This window comes from Linepithema humile, chromosome 6 (assembly GCF_040581485.1).
Source record: "Linepithema humile isolate Giens D197 chromosome 6, Lhum_UNIL_v1.0, whole genome shotgun sequence".
Classification (NCBI taxonomy): domain Eukaryota; kingdom Metazoa; phylum Arthropoda; class Insecta; order Hymenoptera; family Formicidae; genus Linepithema; species Linepithema humile.
Genome location: NC_090133.1, coordinates 4,036,235 through 4,058,824, shown reverse-complemented (window position 1 = coordinate 4,058,824; position 22,590 = coordinate 4,036,235). Strand labels below are relative to the sequence as shown.

The 22,590-nt window shown below is 38.5% G+C and overlaps 1 protein-coding gene across 5 annotated transcripts in view; it reads right to left on the bottom strand.

Annotated features, from left to right (window-relative positions):
• Window positions 1–22,590, bottom strand: part of trc (Serine/threonine-protein kinase tricornered) — a 122,875-nt gene that overhangs the window by 28,317 nt on the left and 71,968 nt on the right. Inside the window, exon 1 of one of the 5 annotated variants that reach the window (XM_012364598.2) lies at window positions 16,876–16,894. The exons of 3 other annotated variants lie outside the window; for them this stretch is intronic. In XM_012364598.2, coding sequence (XP_012220021.1) covers window positions 16,876–16,879 — 4 coding nt within the window. In that variant the 5' untranslated portion in view covers window positions 16,880–16,894. Of the gene's footprint in view, window positions 1–10,598; window positions 11,516–16,875; window positions 16,895–22,590 lie in introns of those variants that run through there. One more of the 5 variants, XM_012364599.2, reaches the window with a different exon arrangement.

Below are 22,590 nucleotides of genomic sequence, written 5' to 3'. Positions count from 1 at the left end.
GCCCGGCTTGACCGATTCGTCGCTTGACCGAGCCCAAAATGGCATTCGAACGAACAATGTGTGTTCTTGTCTGTACGACGATTAAATCGACGATATAAACAGTTAATTAAGTGCTTGACAATTATTTACGAAATATAAAAGCTGTCCGCTTGTTTTGCATGCAATCTTCATATATTTTTGCATTGTAATTTATAAAGTGCAATTATCCGCAATATTCGATGTTATAAATTAAGAGAGTAGATAAAAATTATTCAATTCTCTTTCGAGACGCGGGAGTAAAATTTTCGACAAACTCGCAAAGGGACAAGCTAAAGAAGTGCTTTCTCGATACCTAATTACGACAGATACGGCGAGAGTAAGACAAATATCCGGCGCGAAATTGTCGTCGCTGCGGGAAGCCGAGAATAATGCGATCCGTCTGGATGAGAGAGGCGCTCTCGTTCGCTCGGCGGTTCTTCGATATCGTCTTGTAAAACGAGAATAAAAAAAAGGAACGATACTCGCGCGTCGCGTAGGAACCTTTTCTGATCCATTATTTCCCGGCGCTATTCCTGTAGTTCAATCTCGTTCGGTCTTGAAATAAAAGGTCGCTAAACGGTCGCTGCCTCGTACATCGCGTTTCCTCAGAGGCGAAGATAGTAACGCAATTCCGCGAGCACCGTTGCGAGGGGTAATAAACCGCGTACATAAACCGGCATAGTGATAAAGGGAAAACAATATAAAGGATGTTACGCGCACCGCGACTGCGACGAGGCTTTGCGACCTCGCAACGAGTATCTGGGTTAATTAATGTCTATTGTTAAAATATCTTCGCGCCAAAGCGAAGTTGTATATCCGTTACGTTTCGTTGCGCAACGCGCATCGCGCGCCGCGATTATCGTTATTATCACATTTATTATTACCGGTATTATAATCCGGATAATTACAATTAACAGACAGTTTTGCTGCTAATGAGATAGATGCTCCCGTACGGCCGCTATAAAGCGCTTAAATTCCTCACTTTTTATTTCTCTCTCGCGCGCGCGCGAGCGAAATATTCATTCGAGCGCATTAATAAACTTTATGCTTTTTATACCGATAATCGAACTCGCGCGGGATGAGTTATTTCTTTTGTTTTTTTACATGCGCGCACGACCGGTCCCCCGGTTTTCACTTTCTCCGCGACTTCGCTGATACGAGACGGCCGTTATAATGGACGTTTATCGCTAAAAGCGATTTCCATTAACTGCGGCTCGCAGTAGCGACCGACCGGAGCGGTCGACCTACTGGGAAAAGTGGACAGCTATTGAAAACTTTCGTTCGCACGCTCACATGTTTTTGTGAAAATCTCGTTAATCGCGCCAGTGAAACCGCCGGATATGTCCTTTGATGTAGTCTTTCTCTATTTCGGCGTTGCGAAAAAGGTTAATAAAAAACGAAAACGAATGCGTATAAATAACGTGGACACTTTCTAAATGTGACTCCCTTATGCTTTTAAGGGAAACGCATTATATTGTTGTCATATAAGCTCGAGAGAAATATTTAATAAGAAAACACATACTCCCAAAAATATCCTCGGAATTTTATCCTGAGAAAAATTTCGAATTTACAGCTATATGTGTATTATTCATTGTTCGGTTTCTCTTTATAAACATAAGATCAAATTTCAACGTCGAGAAATTTGGAGAGAGATATCTTTTTAATATAGTTCTAATAAATTCATAAAGTATCACAATTTGTCGTAACTCATGAATCATGAATATTGCGATAATAATAGTGGATTATATATAATAACATATATAATCGCACATTTTGAATATTTAATACCAATATCGCGTTGAATTTTGTAAGACCAGAAATGATAAATATAATTCTCTCAATCTGACCTCAATAGTCATAATGATAATTATAATGCGATTGCGAAATGAGGCAACGTAGTCATTATATCACTTCGCAAGCGACTATTATTAATTTTATTATGAGCATTGCGCTACTTTTATAATTTCAGTATTTAAATATGACTAAAATAAACCTGCAAACCTGACAATTTGATCTTTCAAATATTTCCAATATTTCCAACAAACCATTACCTAAAATGTCAAAAATGCATTCGCAAATTTTCCTGCGGATTTTGCTAAAATATTTGCATCGCGAGTGCTAGATTCAGCGTCAGATGTGATGACGTAAAATGGAATAAAAGTCGTCTTACGTAGCGGTATGCAACGCTGGATTACACTTCTCTAATAAGAAAGTCGAAGGTCACGATCGATCTTCAAGCTCTGTTGGATCGACTCGCGGCGGAATAGGTCTTGGCATTCGCTCTTGTTTGACTTTCTCACGGATCGCAGGATCCGCATTCAAGATACCGCGAGAAAGGACGGATAGAGAGCGCGAGATGGAAGATGAGGTAAAGGCGATTTTGCACGGTTCACTTTTGACGATGATCTTTTCGGACTTCGAACGAGTGAATCATTCAAAGTGTGCAAAAGGCGAACAAATATTTCCGCAAAAATAATCATTCGCGTTGAAAAATGGAAGTATTCAAAATATACTTTGCTTTAGTTTGCACTTCCAATAAACATTTAGTGTGAATCCCAAATGGAACATAAACGATGTTTCATTCTGCGGAATGCGCGGGGATGCAAGAATAAATTTTATAAAAATGATAGAAAAATGAGATAATCTATAATTAATTTATTCTACTAAATTCTTTCATGATTTTTAAGTCGATTCTTCTTTGACAAAAATTTCATAAAATCGTTTTCAATAAAATTTTTTATTAAAACTCATTTAAAACTAATTAAAAATAAAAAATTTTATATTCTATTCTCTTAATAAAATTTCACTACGCATTTTTATTTTTATTTTCATATTTTCCTATTTTTATATCCCACTATAAAGCTTACTTCGAGAAAATATTTAGTTTCAAATTTATTAAACAAACATTAATTTTTCTCACAAAAAGAATTCTCATGTTACATTAGTTCATAAGCTACATTGAATTGAAAACTGCATCATTCGATTCGCTGGAATATATTGTAAGTAGAAGCTCGAATTTGTCGATCGAATACGTTCAATCAGAAGATTAATCCACGATGATAATCGAGGGAGAGCCGTGTAAACTCGCCTTAAGGGTTCGCGAGAGAGATGATCTCACCAGCTTGGTGGTCTCTCCGTGAGCTATTCCGACCCGCTCATCCCTCGCAGGAGACGTAGGTGCACCAATACATGGTCTCCGCGGACAGATTTTACGACCGGCATCTTACCTAAATAACTACTTTCAAACGGAGCCACTCGTGCAATCGCCCGAACAAAATGCGTTCTAGTTTACCAAAATGCATCGTGGAATTTTGGAACGATTATGTAGGGCAAACTAAAAAAGAAAAACTAGTTCGCTGAACTTACTTTTCTACCGCATAAATGTTCATTGTGATTTAATTGGACGTTGTTTAATGGCTAAAGTATTGTGGCGCAACGTAAGCTTTTATAAGATAAAAGTGTTTAATTAAAGCGCCATTTAATTAATTGTAACTAATCGATAAAAATTATTTTCTTTTCAAATGTTTCAACTTTGTGTCTCTTATTTTGGCACACATACACACGAGAGTCTCGCAAAACATTACTGGAAAAATATAACCACCACACTGTTTACAAATTTGACCGATTAAGCAGTAGGAAAATTCCGTTGTTTTCTCTGTTACGTGTCTGATAAGTATTGATTGTTTTCATATCACAGACGCGCTTGAGAGATGCTGTGCCCAGTCGAGTGATCTGTGTGGCGTTTGCAGTTCGGTCAGCGAGGCGCTATCGATTTCCACGTTTAGCTAATGTCAATGAATAATTTATCGTCTTTAATTTCTGCGGGTCGACGACCCAAATGTGCATTTAGCATTCGTTGCAAGCCAAGTTCCAAATAAAATTACAGAAATCACGTATACGAAACGCAACGTACAATAAACATTCGATGGATCGACGATATGTATATCGAAAGCGGTTCGGTGACTTTTGACCGAGAGCGCGAAATGATTGAAAAAGTTTCTTGAAAGGTAATAATCGATAGTGGCAAGTAGAGGCGAGACATTCTATTCGACAAATGGCCGCTTTGTCCTTTGTGAAAACTAGAACTATATAGAGTTTCTAATATCGGGAGCTTTTTTGGCCGTGCTCCAAGAGCTGCGGAAAAACAGGATATACGTTAGCATTTTGATGGCCGTCAATAAAAGACGTTTCACAGCTTGAAATAATACTCTCCGATTGAAAATCATCTGTGATCATCATCTGAGCCATTAAACTTGTCTGACAAATTAATTGTCAAATTAAAACAATTTATATCCTCCTATGATAAAATACTGCTCCTGTTCTAAATCCATCAAAAAATTTAAAATAATTTAATAAAAATATGTATGATTAATAAATATTCAATATAATTTTGTAATAAATAATAATAATATTTTATATTATGTCAGAAATGTTATTTACGGTTTCAATAATTCTGTTTCCATTTTCATCTACTTTCCCTTATTGATCCACCTCTTCATTAAGATATGGAATTTGAAGTATGCATTTTATCATTTTTATCCAATATACAAAATCTATTTCGACATGTAAAATTAATGAATTAATTAAATTATATTTTTATAAATTATTGGAAAAAATGGTGTTTAATTAAAACGCAAAATCAATCTATGTCGAACTGTAATGCTGCAATAATTTCTTCATTAACGATAACGTCGTAAAAAATCTAATATCATCACAATCACATCACAAATTGCGACCTCTGCAAGAAGCTATTGCTTTAAATATATCGATGTTAATATCATCACGAGCTAAAGCGAAAGCGTACATGGCAACTGTCACTCGCTATGGCGACAGTCACGGGACTCTGGCGGCAATAACCCTGTCATCGCTTGTTTCGTCGTCGACGATATAATTTATGCTTCGACAAAGTGCAAGAGAAAAGGAGGGCGAAGTCCGTTGTCCGGAGAGTGTTAATTGTAGGCCAGAATTCTCGTCGAATATTGCAGCGCGTAACGTATACATACACACACGCTTTAAATACCGCACACGTATTTCTGTCTCAATGTTTCGTTTACCCTTTGTTTTTTTTTTTTTTTTTTTTTTGTATGTGAGCGTTCTCATACTCTGTATTGCGAAACGGTAAAATAGCCAGAGTTTTTCGCGAAAGAAGACGCGCGGAGTTAGTTTGGAATCGAATACGAAACTATGTTTCTCTTCTACAGAAAATTTTACGCAGTGTAAAAACAAATGTGTAAAGAACGAATAATGTACAAATTTACCTCTACTGAAAATTTTGCACCAAAATTACGTTTTAATGAGAACAGTGCAGTTCTCGGAAAACTGAATTGTCATTTATTCACATTCCCGGTGCCTGTCACTTCTTTATAAAATGATAAAACTAAAATCTTCTCTAAATTTATGTCCAACAAACATATAAAAAAAATAAGTCATTTATACAATCAGTTAGCAAAATATTAAAGACAGAGACAAGCTGTACGATAAAAGAAACAGTAAAGAATATACAATCTATTTGCGTATTAATGAGCAGGCCGACAAGCGGCACGTTCGAGCAAACAGATCAAATCGAGAAGGTTGTCTACTTGGAAATTTTCTTTTTCTCGCAGTTCATACACCAAACTAATTTATATGCGAAGTCAGTATATTTTTAGACGAAATCGCTCCGGAGAACGGCTCGTATCAAACTCGGAGATGCTCGACTAACGACCAGTCGCTTTCACGCCATTGCGTGTAAATCAACCAAGAACGTGTTTACATGCTTCTACCTGCTTCTAAGGCGCCAGTCTGCGATGCCGAAGCAGTCACATTTTGCTCTTATACTATTGTCTTTTCGATAAACAAAGATTGAAAAAAATCAACTAAAAGGGAAATAGAAATTACAAAGAATTTCCTATATTATCTATTGTATATAATAATACATGTGCTAACAGTAAAGAATATTTTGTATTCCTCCTTTCTATTACACTTCTTACTTATTCTCATCTCTGACTTTTCTCACCTCTTTATTAATTAAGCAGTGTAACGAAGTAATTAAATATAATTGTAATATAATTTCATTGTTTGTTATTATTCATATTATATCAAATTATTATTATTATTTAATTACCCTTATTGATAGTATTACTATTCATTATTTCAACAAATACAACAAACAAATGTATAGTTGATCTAGTGTAAATAAATTTAAAAAAACACACAAGCAAGAAATCAGGTAAAAGAATATTATTATAAATCACCACATTTTTGCCCAATCCTTTCTTTCATTCTTTTCTTCCCAAGCTATAGTCACGAAATTCCTCGGTAAATAACTCCGACGTGGAATGACTGTTGCGCTTCGAGAAATTTATGAGCGTTTCGCCACGGGAGCAAAATTTCGCATCCACAGTCAATTTCTAGCTTTTGAGCCACGAACCTTAAAACTTGCGGTATTTCTATTAACCGAAGTTATTCGCATCAAGCTGCTTCAATCGCTACTGATCTACGAATTTCATATCGGTCGTCCTCGAAAGTTTCTCCGCGAAAATCATCGCGGTAAAATTTCCTTGAAATAATGCAAATCAAAGAGTTTTTGATGGAATGACGAATGGCAATGACGAAACTTCTATTTCTTAACATTTTACCTATTATATAACCTATCGTTTTAACGGGTTACATGTTCCGAGTATCTGACATATGTCTGATGCTTGAAATGTTTATTTGATTTATTGGTAAAGACGTTTGCCATTCTTATGTGATATATGCATGAAGCATTCATATTTAGAATAGATCAAGTCCATATTTCGTAAGATCCACTTTAAATATGTGAAGCTGTATCTAAAGTAGACCTCAAGATTACGGGCTTCGTTCCACTCCAATTCAGAATGTATTAGATACGAAATATACTGCGAGTGCTTTATCGTTAAAATTATCTTTTCATTACAAAACAGTTGTGTACACTTTCGAGATTAATAGCTTTGTAAAGTTACAGTGCTGTTATTTAAAAGATAATTCGTAACAAATAGAACCGAATATAAAGAATAATTTTTCCATCATTTTTCTCATATAAATAAATGCTACATTTAATACAAAAATGAAGAAAATTATTATTTGAAAATTACGATCTTTCAATACTTTTACTTTTCACATCATGACAATCATGATGACTTTCATTCCCATTTTCAGTTTTCTAAAGATATTGTTCTAAAAATATATAGATTGATCCTTTTAATTTCAATCTGTCATCCCTCTGTCAAAAAAATATATCTTTTGCGGCCTTTTCATACGATATTTAGGAACCAAGCCCGCGCTGTCAGGGAGCTCTTGTTCTAAACGTTCATACACACGCACATTGAAAAACCCGATTTACTCCTGGCGAAAATGGAAGTGGCACTCATGCCGCGTTACTCGAGCGAGTAGCCCGACAGCGGCGTTATCGATATCCCCGTCTTTTGTACCGTCACGACGGCATCTCCCCGATAGCGATATCGCTGCACGGTGTTTCCGGCAGCAAGACAGGCACACTTTGTATTTGGGTCAAATGTAACCTGCGTATAATAATAAAAAAAACATTAGAGCGAAACGAGATAAGGGAAAAGAAGATAGACGAGAAAATCCTCCGCCCTTACTGTCATCGCTCCCCTTTTTCCGGGATCAGAACTGTCATTTTGAGACGAAGTTACTAAAATATGAAAAAAATGCCTACATCATAAATTCGATTTGATATTTAGTAGCCCCTGGGAAAATCCCCTGGAAGAATGATTGCTACAGAAAAATTGTATTTGTTAAAAAAATGTGGAGTAAAGCTTACTTATAAAGATGTTCGTCCGTTCTTCAAAAAGTATTAATATCCAAAATATAAATTCCAAACTAAAACGATAGTAATGGTAAGAATATTTTAAATTCTATAAATGTCAATGTCATGGTTTCATAAGAATGTTGAACGGCAATACTGCTATCAATTTCAAAGTCGGTAGCGACATTCGTGACATTCTCGAGTGTAAATAGGATGATCTTTTGTATAAATTGCATCAATGACAAGGTTGTCCCATTCCTAACGGCATAACGTCGAACTCTTATAGGTCGCGATCGATATTGCGAATTCCATGAACAGATTGTGAAGCTCGATGAAAGAAAGGTGATCACAATGGCTGTCACGAGTTTCTGTGCCACAGATTCTCGAACTCTGAGTCATTCAACTACTCACACGTTCGCTCGGTCGCTCGCATTATGATCTTTCACCTAGCAACGCATTGGTTCCCAAACTGAATAAGGAAGCAAGATATTAAAAATAAAACAAAATTTAAAAATAGTTTTGATCTCATTTACAAATTAGAAGAATTCTTAAACACACAACAGAGAATGCGTATTTAAAAAAATTTTATCATGTTTCAGAAATAATATACAAAATAATGATCTATTTTTTTTAAGATTTAACTATAATGAATAAAATCTTTTTTTTTCGTGTAAACATCTTGAAATTTAACACAGAATTGAAATTTAAATGCGATATAAAAATCAAGATATAAGGAGAAATGAGACGAAACAGTTTGGGAACCTCTGTGTTAACGGCTTTAAAATCGCGATTCCCGTCGGCTAGCATGGAGGAAAGAAACGAGGAACGCCGGTCCCGATCGAGAATAATGTCCGCCTCGCAGTCATCGAGTGCGTGACCCGCGTTTCGAAACGGTTGACGCCGCGATTTATCATGCAGGATCTGTATAGCTTATATTTAAAGCTATAAGTTTTAATTATCAATTTGACCCGCTATAAATTCTAATTATAAAGTTTTAATTATCAATTTAACTCACAGAACTTCTCTAGAAACATTGGTCAATTTATCATATATGTGTGTGGTGTAACATTACATCCCGATTAATGTATGATACTAATATCATATGCGACAATCATTTTTCATCATTTTTCCTAAGCAGTTTTCAAAGTGAAAAAAAAATACAAAAGTGCTTAAAAGACCGATAGGGAGTTAACATTCCTCGTTTATATTGAGCAATTGTTAGTTTCACATCGCGAAAAGTGCGGCCCTGCACATCGCGTTTTTCATCGCGATTACGGTTGCGAAGAATGCGCGAGTTCGTTCAGAACTCGCTCTCTATTGGGAAAGTGCGTATCGCGAGGGAGCGAAACCAATGTCGCTCGAGAAATCGGACCATGCGATAATGATTACGAGTACATACATACGCATTTGCAAATCGACGAAAGCGTGCGAGATCTTGGCGCGCGGCCGAGATAAACAGGGCCGTTTGGCAGTTGCATCGCGGAAATCCATATTTTGGCGAAATTGAGTTGTGAGTTGAAAACGTTTTCTTCGCATCTTTGGAAGCGCGGTTTTAAGTCTATCAATTTTCTGTTCAACGGAGACGCTGAAAAGTGCATTCGATTACATCATATCACATGTGTATGCAGATCAAACAAATAGAGAAAATGTAAAGAAAAAGCTTCCTAAATTATGTTTTTAGTTCAAGTATTCCCTATCTTCTAGTGATCATAAATTATCATACCGGCTGATAAATTGCCGTTGATTAGATATCATTAATCAAATATAGCGTACGAGCAAGATATATATTTCATCGATTTATCCGTTTCACATTTCGTTTATTAGGATAATTTCGTATAGAGAAATATGAGGCCGCGTTATCTATAGATCTCTACCTTTGGGTTACGGCATTATATATAGATCTGTGGATATGTAGATTAACATAATGGATACAATGACAACGGAGAGACATAGGTGTAGTTAACTTTGTTCATTTGAAACTTTGATGTGTGACAACATCAGTTCATTTTCTATCTATCTTTTTCCATGTTGTTGTTCTGTTCTATCCGTAATGTCTTATGTCACTTGGAACTAAGTCACATAATGCACGCCAGTTGCATCAGTTTTTTCACGTGTACGCGCATTAAGTCCTTAGCTGAGATGAAAAAGACATTCCGTAACAGATGAGTGTATAAAAGTATAATAATGTGAACGCAATAATATCACGGTAATATTGTTACATAATTCGCGCCAAGAATCTTTGAATTAAAAGTGAAATCAATTAAGACCTCCAATAAATCAATAACGATAACTACTAGTAACAATTACTGCTAAAATATACTATAATGACTAGGTTATTAATGTAAATTGGTAATTCAAATCATGAATCAAACTCGACAAGTGGTAATATAAAAATTAAATAGTGCCAAGCATCTTATAAAACAAGTTTTTATTTCAGAGACTCAAATTAAAAAGTAACTACTTAAAAACCAGTATGAATATTTAAATGCTAATGACAAATATTGTCATGTAAGAATTAATCAATGACTAAAAAAAACTAAAAAATATTTTTTGGAGTTATTTGTCAAATCTTCAGTAAAATAATGAATTAATTATGATAAATACAGAGTTCATTATAAATTAATTAAAAAAAATTGATTTGCTGGAATTTGTTTGGTATTAAAATATATCTGATGTCAGATAAAATATCCGCACCAAAACTGTACTTCTTGTAAAGTGTCGATACGGGATATTACGAGTCCCACCGGCTACTTCTAATTAGCAATGCCAAGGTAAAGGTATTTAGGAGAGGGAAACATGTAAATTTGCATACCTTCGTTATCGTCCGCAGAGTGATCTCACGAGGCGCATCGTCCGGTTCGACGCGGTCAGTTGCGCGAGCTCGGCGCGGCTAAGGTATCCAATTTTAGCACTCTCTCGGCGCAGTCAGTGTCAGATAGTACATTCGCGTCGGAATACCTCGCGATGCATACACCGACTGGGCCTGGAGCAGCCTCCTCTCCCCCGCGCTCCAAGATGCAACACACACTCCCAGTGGATGCTGTTGCTCTCCGCTCGTCCACACGCGCGCACGCTGCAAAACGTTCGCTTCCTTCTTTCCGATTCGATACCGAAAGTCACTTCACTTTTCGCGAGCGACCGAAAAAAATTCCACGGGACAGCGTTCACCGTACTGTGAAGAATCTGACAAGCCTGCCTACTCCGCTCCGAAACAATTCTTTGACAAGGCTTCGTCGGCGCCTACACGGAGGACACACTCACACACGCGCAAACGAAACGGACCACGCGAGTGCCAAGCGGCAACTACTCCGATTTTCTCGGCGCGCTCGACGACGAGGAACCTCGGTTCGCTCTCCGAGGGATAACGAAAAAGCCCGAAAGCGCGACGGATTCCTGTCATCTGATCACGGTCGACCGTGCGCGCGCGCTTGCGTCTCTCTTTTCCTTCTCTTCACTTGAACAAAACACGTTTTTTTCGGAAGCTTTCTTCACGCGGTCACGTGGATCGTCCTTGAATCGATCTGTCAGCTGATCGACGCCGTGAAACTTTAACGCGATGTGCTTAACCGGGCGTGATTAAAGGGACTCGAAGACAGCCGAGCGAGAGTCGATAACACAACGTGAGGTCGAAGACACGACAGGGTGCACGGTTCTCGGCCATCTGAGGCGCCGATGCGGGACCTGGTCTCTCGCGACCCTCTCACGGCCTCTTCCGTCGGCGCCAACGCGCGCCGCCAATCGTTCCGAGCCTTCGTTTCCCCACTTACGCCGGTCACGGTCCAATAGCGGAGTGCGGATAGACGGGCATCTATACAGCGCGTGCGACGGTGCGAGAGCCGATAACGCGCTGTCGCTTTTGCGCTCCTCCGACCGCTTTCTTCCGTCAAGAACGAGCACCCTCGCGCGCGCCCTCCCCCGTCTCTTTTTCTCTTTCCGACTGACCGGAGCCGAGATTTGAAAGTAAGTGCGCGTGGATCCGGATCATACCGGCCGATCACGAGGCGTGATTTATCGCGGAGAGCCGAATGCACGCCGCGTGAATGCGCCGTTAACGAGTCGCGAAGGGGGTCAAACGTGAAGGGTCCGTCCGTCCGTCGCGCTTTCTAAAAATTAGCGATCCCCGATGGCAAGCGGGTGTGCCGCGGCAGAATTTATCGATCAGCCGTTTTCCACTCAATGAGAAACATGAGGCGTGAGACGACTAGTATCCCGGCTGTAATAGATGGATAGGTAGATAAGTGAATGTATCTCACGTTGTGGCGGTAACAGATATTAATCTGTGTCAATTACACATGCAGCACCGCAACACAGACTCCAGCGTCGTTGCTGCATTTACGCAAAAGTCCCAAGTGGAAAGCTTCGAGTATTGCCGGTTTTAATTAATGGTTGTTTAAAATTAGATTTGCTACCCGTGTCGCAACGACTTCGAAATTAATTACGTTATGTACTGCGCGTAATTCCTGCATGAAGAAAAATACAACACGCGCGAAATTGCGATGGATATCGGGTCGCTCTTCGCCATCGTGTGCCAGTCAATTTCCCTCACAAATGAAACGGACGCGTTCGCGGACGTGTTTTAATTTCAGGGAACCGATAGCGGTTGCTATGCGAAGGACGATAGTTTCATTTTTATCCACACTCGCCCAAGTAGTGCGTGAAAAGTTTGCGGTGTACCTTATCTCGTCGCTCCGCAACCATGTGATCAGCCGTGCGTAGAATGCGACGTATTTCGATGAGCGAAGTGTGTTTTCCGGTAGAAAATTGATAAATCGTTTATCGTTAAGTAAATTCGACTCCCATTCGATTGTCGACTGGCAAATAAATAAAAATTGCTCGCACGTAAATCCGATCGAGAATAATTGATCGTGCAATCTGTTTTTCTATACACAATATTTGCAAAAAAATTGGAGAAAAAATAGGATAGAGATATATTAACTTTTATCATAAATTTCAATTCGACAGACAGCATTCGACATTTTTTTTTTTTCTAAACAATTTAAATAAATAATTTAGAAAGCAAGAATAGAACAATTTAAAGATTCATTTAAATGCCAAATTAATTCCATTAAAAGTCAAAGTTGGTCAAAAGACATCAATTGACGATAATTATACAAAATACAGCGCTGTCACATTATATTCAATAATGACTACCGTAGGAAGTCACTCGAAGTAATTACTACATGCAACATCTAGTATCGCACGATCGTTAGGAAATCAACTATATCTCTGAACCGTGTCGCGATGTCGCTTCACCCCGAATTACTTCGATCGACGCTCGGCATTACTGCTAATGATTGCCACCTTTCCACGGGTCGCCGTGTACATACGTATCGTTTGCGAGCGCGGGTTGGCCTGTGCGTGCAACTATATACATGTACACGTGAGAATATTGATTCCGCCGCGTCAGCTGCTCGCTCGCTTGTCTGCCTGCCCGCCTGCCTCTGCTCGGGCTTGTGTGCTCGACGTGGCTCGGTTACCTTACTGCATTCTAACCTACATTCACGTGTTCTGCCACGCGGCCACGCACAAGTTCCCGACTAGGATGCCTCTGTTGAGTGCCTGGTACTTTCCGATGTATCGGATTTACCAAAGAGGCGCGTATCGCGATTTTCAAGCCGCAAGCTCAGCCAACCGCAACCGCAACTCGACCTTTTCCTACACAAGAATGCCCGTTTATTAACTTCTCGATCACGAAGAAAAATTAGAAGAGTCGCAATTTCTTTTCATGTTATAATTTCCCGTTAAACATTTTTTTTTCCTCTCGAGATTAAATTCCGTCAGCGCGTGATACAAAAGCAAGCAATTCAGCGATGAATATCGGACTAAACGCTCGGATTGTTTCGACATTATTGTAGGAGAATAGCGGACTGATAATGTGACCGAGCGCATAATTACCCCGCCGCGTAATTGCGGAAGCGAGAGATCGCTTCCGATGTGCGACCCGATGGGAATCGTTTAATGCTTCCTTAACGGGAATTTCTCGCGGGCGGGATCGTGACACTATTCTTTATCCGGTTTTAATACGAGACATGTTCAATAACGTGCACGGTAAAAGCATCCAATAACGTTCGCCGTCACGCGAGTACAAGCGACAGTTAATCCGGTTAATCCGTTTAAGTAAGCCGCATGCCGGCTCGATATGCGTATCCCTTGACCGTTAAAGTGTCCGTTTGCTCGAACATAAATGACCGCAAAGGGGATTCACTCAACCCTCCCGTATTTCCGGATGCCGACCCTGTCAATATGTTCCACCTGATTCCGGGATTATTAAGCACTTTGTTCGATCGGCTTACGATTAGAATTTCGCCCGCTCGAATCGGTCTTGACAATCTATGTTTTTACACGACTGCGGATTTGCACGCACACACTCGGCGCTTATCTCGTGATTTATGGCCACAGCCATAATAGCGGGGCTGAAATAATTAGACGAAATTCTAACGGCGATCGTTAACCCATTAAAGAGGCCGGTTTCACCAGTTCGTTAAATTTAATCGCTGCTTAATGGATTCCTCTAGAGTCCCTCGTGTATTCTAGCTCGAGAAGGAAACAAAGAATCAACTAAAGTCTAATGTGAGAGAATTAACCGACGGAATTATAAAGTATTAGAATTATCCAACTATTGATTGTTTGAATACTTGTAAAAAATTTGTATTAAATGTACTAAAATGTTCTTGAAATGGCAAACTTTCGAAAAGTGTCTGTTAATTACAATAGTTTGGACCGTAATGGTCTTTTGTTAAAGCAAAGATGGAGAGGTAAATAAAATCTCCCGTGTCATCTTAGAGTGTCCCCGCCATTCTTTGACCCATTTCAAGTCCATCTTTCTTCAGTAAATATTTGATTGACCTATCCCGTTAAATTCCAACATTGAATATCTACAAAAGCGAATCGTAAATTAAAATTTCCGATTAACCGAACAATAATAATTCATATAATCTACGTATATAGATATACTTCTGCATCTTTATTTTTGATCACTTAATTTAATTTTACATGATAATTTTGTTTCTTTATTGTTAAAATAAAAAATTACAAACGCTTGAAGGAAACTTTACTTCAAATTGCTCGGAGAATCCATGCGTAAAAAGACCGACGTTAGCTACGGAACACTCCGCATGTCCAGGAAAGTAAAGCTGCGGACGCGCGTTATTCCGGAAACATTGGCGCAAAACCGTGAAACTCGGCCCCTTTGTTTCTGGGCGCGCTCGACGATCTCGAACGGACGCATTGACCCGCTCGAAAGTACCGTTCCCTAATTGAGGCGAACGCGAACCGTGAAAAGTAACAAACAACAAGGTAGAATCGAAATTGATAGCCTCGGGTTGGGGGACGCGGGGTAAGAAAAAGCACCGGGATAAAAGTCGCGTTTTTAGGTGTAATCGCGAGAAATCGCGGCAAAAGCGAGCAATATGTCGCAATTGGACTGCAATCTTATCGGGTTTATCTCTCTCTCTTTCTCTCGAAAGCCAGTAGAATCAATACCTAAATGAAATCATACAATCTCTAAAAATATCAAGTCTTTTGAGCGCTAATCCAAATAAACTAACCTACTGCTTTCTGATTATTATTGAAACACGGAGTCTAGAAATTTTCAACGATTAACTAATAAAAAAAGAACTGATATAATCAAATCATCGTACATTTCGAGTACGTTTTATATTTATCGTGGAGATAAAAACAACTGGGACAATTCTCGCGTGAGAGTAGTGTTTAATTTTATAAAAAGCTCTTTTAAAACATGCTAAAAGCGAAATACTATATTTAATTTGATGCCGGATTTTTTCTATCATTTTTCTGCCTCTGTTAGTTTTCCATCTATTCAAATGAGATACAATTCTCGTATAAAGAATACTTCGTTTCATGAGTTGGCTCCAATGGAATTATAGGCTGTAGAGAAAGGGTTAACCGATTATCGTTGAGGGAAGCGGCCGAGTATGCAATCGAAGGATTACATAAGTTTACATAATTTGACCAGACGTAACTATCGCTCGTGGCTCTGCCTGATCGCATTCTCCGCGCAAGCGAATTGCAAGCTCCCGATATATGCGACGATTGGATAAGCTCAAATGTGCAAGGACAGATCCCTCGCGATCTATTTATCAAGAGAAGAATGGAGTATCACACGCGAGAGTAAAGTAGATACAAAATTTGATTAAAACACAGACAATTTCTCCGTTTGGAAAAGATTAATTAAAATGAGATTGCGTGATAACGGAAGCGATATTACCAGAGAGAGAAGAAGGATTTTTAATTTACATATTTAATGTCGAACAAAAAGTAATCAGCAAACAATGGCGATCTCGCAATAACGAATTATTTTCCAATATTAAATAAATCGTTTTGCGTGTAGCAATTATGTAAATTAATACAGTTCAAATTTTAGTTTCTCCTTCTTCTCTTCTGCTTTTTCAGAACTGTAAAAAAAAGTGTCACAATATGTAGCAGCTGAATTTTACACTGCATACTTTCACGAAACTTTTTATTTCTTGAAAAGAGGAAAATCTGACGACTTTTGCGCGCAACACTCTTTGATACCACAATGCTTTTATCTTTGCTCAATATGACGCAAAGTTATTCGTGTTGCTATAAACTAACCCTATCTCGCGATATTTATCTCACGTGAAAAAAGTCACAAAACGGACTTATCGCTTTCGTGCACTAGACCCTTCGCAATACTCGTTTGCCTGATAATCGCCATTTAGAAATTAATCGTTGCCGCGCGTTGCCGAATAGAAAACCGCGAAGCGACTGACCGTAAAATGTAAAAGGATTGCCGTTAATGATGTAAGACGCTCCATTGCGCGTTACAAAACATTGCCGCTCGATAACGTCGGATGGTTTCAAGTTTTTGTGTCACTTTCATGTAATCTCAAACTTCCTCAACTATGAAGAAACCAAACACGTAACAATTTGAAAAATATTGTTCTAACAATTTATCCAGAAGAAAAATAGAACATTGCGTCTTTATAATAACAATGTAAACTCTAATTCATTTAAAATAAACACATCACTGAATTGAATATTTCTTAATTCAATTCCTTTTGTAGCTAATGAGGTTTAAGCGATTTAGATTTGAATGCGTTTCTTACCCATTTTACATGGACGATCTCAGTCGACATTCAGCGAATACTAACAAAAAATACATCAAAACATGTCAGTTTTAATCCAATGAGATAAGAGAATCTAAGGTCTCAGATTAATTTTATCGGTAGAACAAAGACTCGATATCAAGATATCGTTTGCACAAATGTGTCAGTATTTTCTTTTGTAATCTGCAATCAGAGATGCGAATTATATTATATATCTCCAGAATGAGATAATACAACTAAATTAAAATTACAATTGTGAGATGAAATAAGCTATAGCTATATAATTTTCTTTATATTATACCTTAGAAAGATTTTAGAAAGAACGGTACCATTTATGTAAAAGAAACAGATGGACATTAATTTAATTATGTTTTACAAAGTATTAATAAGAAATTATATCTTTTACGTATTAGTTGCTTCGTAATTTTATCATAAAAAGCTAATTGTTAAAAAAAGAACAGATTGTTAATTCCGATTTTTAGTGTCATTTTGGAGAGATACAACATTATATTATAGCAAATTACACTGACAAGTTGCGTAAATACAAAATGAATATTTGCTTGCAGTTAATAATTATATGAGATTGGCTAACGGAACCGATAACGTCGATAACACAAGTCATCATAGTAATAGCGGTAAAGACAGCAGTAATTGAACTAATGGAATTATATTCTCTTCAATATACAAGTCGCAGTGTCGAGTGAAAGGAAGCCCGGAGAGAATAACAGGATCCGAAACGCTTGACGAAATATGTGTACAAGTTGTATAAACAAACATCCGGAACTGGCTGAATGACAACAGAAAAATCTTCAAGAAAAACTGCGAATTTTCAGAGTCCAACTTTCGCCTGCGCACGAAAAGTACGAGATAAACGTTAATTTTCATTTTGTGCAATTACTGTAATTTTTACTTCCAGCCATAGAATTTGTGACTAAACATTCGAAAAGTGGGACATCATTGATCACTTTCTAAATTTTAACAATTTCAGCAATCAAGCTGAATTAAAAATTTATCAAAGCTGCCTCGAGAATAACAAATAACAAATAACGTTATGCATTCTCGAGTCTTCAAAGTTTGATTTGCGAATGGTTCCACATTTTTCAAGAACACCATCAACGTCTCGATATTTTTGCTGAGAAAAACTCGCGTCTAAGTTTCGCGAGTAATATCGCTACGTGGCGACTCTCCGCAGATTCTGGGGCGCCCTGTAAAACGGTAGCCGGTTATTGTTGAGCATAGGTTCTTTCCCATTGCTGCCCGTGGGAATTAAGCGCACCGGTCCGCCAGACAACCGCTACGAACTACCGGAGGACTACCGCGAGGCACTGTTTGTTCCTGAATGTGCACCGGGCAAAGAATATAACGAGTTTCTTTCAGCTAGTCACGATATTCAGCGTGCGCGCGCTGCTCAAACATGCGATAACTACGTATGCGAATCTCTCACGTGAAATCGCATTTATTACAATGTACAGTGGCGGGTGAATGGCATCGGAGGGCGAACCGGATCTGAAGTTGAAGCTCCGCTCATTCAGTTCACCTCCCATTCACTTCGAGTTGATCTGTTAATTATCGTGATCTTTCGCTGAGAAACGGATAGCTTTACGTGCCGGCACCATAATTTTTCTCCTCGGATGCATATTTTTAACTTTAATGCGATTCGCTTTCTAAACTCGCTCGCCGAAACGTACTATTTGTAGAGGAATTCTTCTAATAATCCAGTAGATTTCAAAGCGGAATAACAGTGCTTTTGTACGACTGAGAAAATAAAAGATAAGCCTGCTGTATATTTAAATTTCTAAACTATTTCAATTAATTGTTTTTATCAAAATGTAAAGTGCAACTCTATCTATCTTACCGTATCACGTTCAAGATATTGATGCAATTTATTCGTTTGAGTCGTCGTGAACAATTTTTTAAACACATGCACAAAATAAAAGATGCAGAATTCCGTATGCAAATCACTAATTTTTCGAAATTTTCAATTATATTTAAATAGAAATAAAATTATAGTTTAAAAATAAATTGCTCAGTTGAAATTTTCTCCTGCTTTTGTTCCGTGCTATCTTTGCTTCTACTTTTATTTTCTACATATAGCTTATTCACTATCTACATCCAGCACTTTCTTCAAAATTTACGTCGAATTGATACAAAATTAAGTTTGCTTTGAAAATAAATCTCTAACGTGATCTATCCCATTTTCGCTACCTCCATGTTACACAATATAATATAAATCCCGTACTATGCAAATATCGAAGTAAGTTATCTGTCACACGATCAAATTAAGCAGAAAATCCGTGAAAATATAAAAATCTCGACCTTAAATTTACTCCGTTTTAATTCATTTAAAATTAAATAAAACCGAGAAGATAAAACCGAATTTACTCTTCAAGTAACATTTCTACATGACCTCTTTCCTGTTTTCTTTATCTCTATCTCCAACATGATGTTTTTATATATTACCTCACATCTCTCTATATCCAAAACATCAGGATAATATATATTTATCCATTCTCGGGGCAGTTTGTATAGAGAAACATCCGAGTTGAAAGGTTTTGACTGGAGGATCGATGTTCGCCCCCGAGATGTTGGGTCGCGCAGAAGCAACTCGAGACATGCTCGCGCGATCAGCTGTGCCGGATACTCGGTGGCCCCGACGGAACGCTCCACGCTCCACGTGTGCCTTTATCCCTCCTGAGTCTTCCTGCCCTCTTTATCCCCGCGCGGTGGTTTTCTCATTGTAACAGAATCTCCTTTCGGCGCCTGACGCAGTGTCGCGCTCGAGCCGAGAGAGAAAGCAACAAGAGAGAAACAGAGACGAGTGTGTCGCCGAAGAAAGAGAAGACGAGGGCAAGAAATCGCAGGGAGAGTCTTATTGATTTTTTCGAACATCTGATCGACGAGAAGAAGAAAGTGGAAAGACATGGGGAGGAGATCGCTGAAGAAGGACGGCGAGAAGTCGGAGGGGCGAGAGGGGTGGCGAGGTCTTTCGCATTTTCTTTCATCTCTCTCCCTTCCGGTGGCCTTCGGTTAGACTCTTCAGTACCTGTGTTGCCACGGTAACAGCCTAGATTCGAGAGAAGAGAGCGGACGGATAGCTTAGTGAGAGAGAAAGGAGGGATGGCAAGAGAGGGCGGGAGCAGGAAAGAGTGAGGAAGAGCTCGTGTGTTGCGCGGTCGCGTCCCTTTGTTCTAGATTTCCTGCCGCGTCACCCGGTATCCACTAAAGCGTGTGGAGACGCGCGTACTTGCATGTCGCGAAGTGCAGACATGTAAATGCGGCGGTGCATCCGGAAATTAGGCTAATTCGGCGGGTACTTAGATGAAGGGAACATGAATGCGGACGAAGTTTGACACAGTCCTCCCGGTGCATGATTAACTACTGTCATTAGTCGATCGGAACTAACTGCGGAAAGGCTTTCCTCGGCAGTTTCGAGGAAACTCGCGTAGGTTGAATGCGTGTTTCATCGTATCACGAATAATTTCGCAGGGTAATCAAAGGAGCGGGAAAACGTTGCTGATGTGATATCTTAACATTTTGCCGAGAGAGAGAGAGAGAGAATTTTGTTTTCGTAAATTTAATCGTGACTCTAAGAAAAAATTGACAGTAATTAACAGTGGATTAAATTAAAAATTAAATAATTCTCCTGAAGATACTGAAGTACATGTCAAAGACATTTTTAATTCTTTCTTTCTCGGTTAAATTTCTACTTTGCTTCATCAAACTTAATTTTTTTCTCAGTCTGCACTGCCATTAAATCAGAATACACAGTCTTGGGAAAATTATGTAACCTACAAGGCGTGTTTTCGCCTGCTTGTGTTTGTCAAACAAGTAACCCACGCAAAGTCTATCATTCGCTCATTCCCTTCGTCGATCCGTATTTACCGAGGGACCTGCGAAATGATGCAAGAGTGTACGTACGCCTCTGTGTTTTCGTGTGTGCGAAGTGGGTGGCAACCAGAAGTTTAGAAAAAGTGAAGATATTGCGGGGAAATACTGCGAAAAGTCACTCCACTACATCATCCTAGCGTGATGCACTGCTTTTTTCTTCTTTTTTTTTTCTCACAGAATACGTCGCGATAGGGTTTCTATTTTTCTTTATGTAACTCCGGTGAAAAGAACTATACACGTAAAAAGTTAAAAAAAAAAGCTACAAAAAATTTTACAGTATTTGTTTTACTGTATCATCTTGTAGCAAATTTTCATCATAAAAATAATTGTAATTAATATAAAAAGTAAGTTTTAGTACAACTTAATGCAATCTCTATCTTTTCTGTAAATGAAAAGTGCAATTTTAATTATAACAGATCACGTTTACGACGATTGTGACAGCTTCATTCCGATAGTTCGTGGTGCAGGCATCAAATCGAGCTAACGACATCGGAAATCGACGACTTCCATAAATATACGATAGAAACCACGCAGCAGTGATTATACGCGCTTATCAAAGTACGCACACTCCATTCTAGAGCTCTTTCAGCTGCACGTAAATATAGGTAGTCCGCAATTACTTTCCCGCTAACCGTGTCCTTCTCGTGAAAAGCTTTTCCATGAAAAACCACACGGGTAATAAATCGGCCCACTCGTAAAATCGTTATTTCGTTCACGCGCCAGTTCACTTATTAAAAAGGCTGCGCGAGGATTGCGGTTTGGTATTGCGAAAAGATACGAATAACATGCGGTGAAAAAGTATTTTTGCAAACGATTCAATTACTGTAAATTCAATGAGAAGTAAATTGAACAAAACTGTATCTAATTAATCCTGACAGTACCGCAATATTTTCCTTCAACACAGCCACGGTTAAAATAACATTTTCCATTCTTGTTTTTAACTATTAGTAAAAATATTCTTGTATATTATGTATAAAATGAAAGGAATATTATTAAATAATGTTATATTTTGTACATATTTATACGCGTTATGAAGTTTCACGACAGAGTAATAAAACTTTTATATTAAAATTTTCTTTTAAGTAATAATTTGAGGACTATTATTTCACGAAAAAAAAACAAATTTTAAAATTAGATTGCTATTTCTCATGAAATATGGGGTCAACGCTCCGTATAAATTTAACATAACGATCGCTAACAATTACTGCAATTAAAATAAACCTACTCTAAACGAACCAAGATTTATGATCGCTCACAATCAGCGGAACGCGAGGGCGCAGAAGAATTCAGTTAAGATTTTGCGACCTCGCCCCCGATTTCTTCTTTCATCTTTGTTCGACGAGCATCCCCGGCATCTTCCGTCGACAAACCCCGTATCGGTGGGTGAACCCAACGCTCCGCATAACGACGGGCATCCTGCCAGACAGGATGAGAGCGTTCTGCACGCCAGAATACACAGAGCGTGATAATCCGACCGCTCGTGCCGTGTTTTGGACGAAGATTTAAGAGCGAAAATAAAGTTCCACGCTGCAAACTGCCGCAGTCTGCCTGAATGGTTTCGGATGAAGAAAAAGTGACCGCGCATTACGACATTTCGCGTGACGATGAGATCGTAAAGTAAAGAAGGAAAAAGGAAAAAGAAAATCGCAAAAACGCGTGTATCGCTTGAAAACCACAAAAATTTTTCACAAGATTCACAATTTTTTTACTTTGCTGAAATTGTCGCAGAATTCTAAGATTGCAAAGCAAAGAAGGCAAAAGTGTGTAGCAATGTTTATCGATTCTAGAAGTAGCTCCCAAGATTTTATCTTTAATTTCATGCGAATC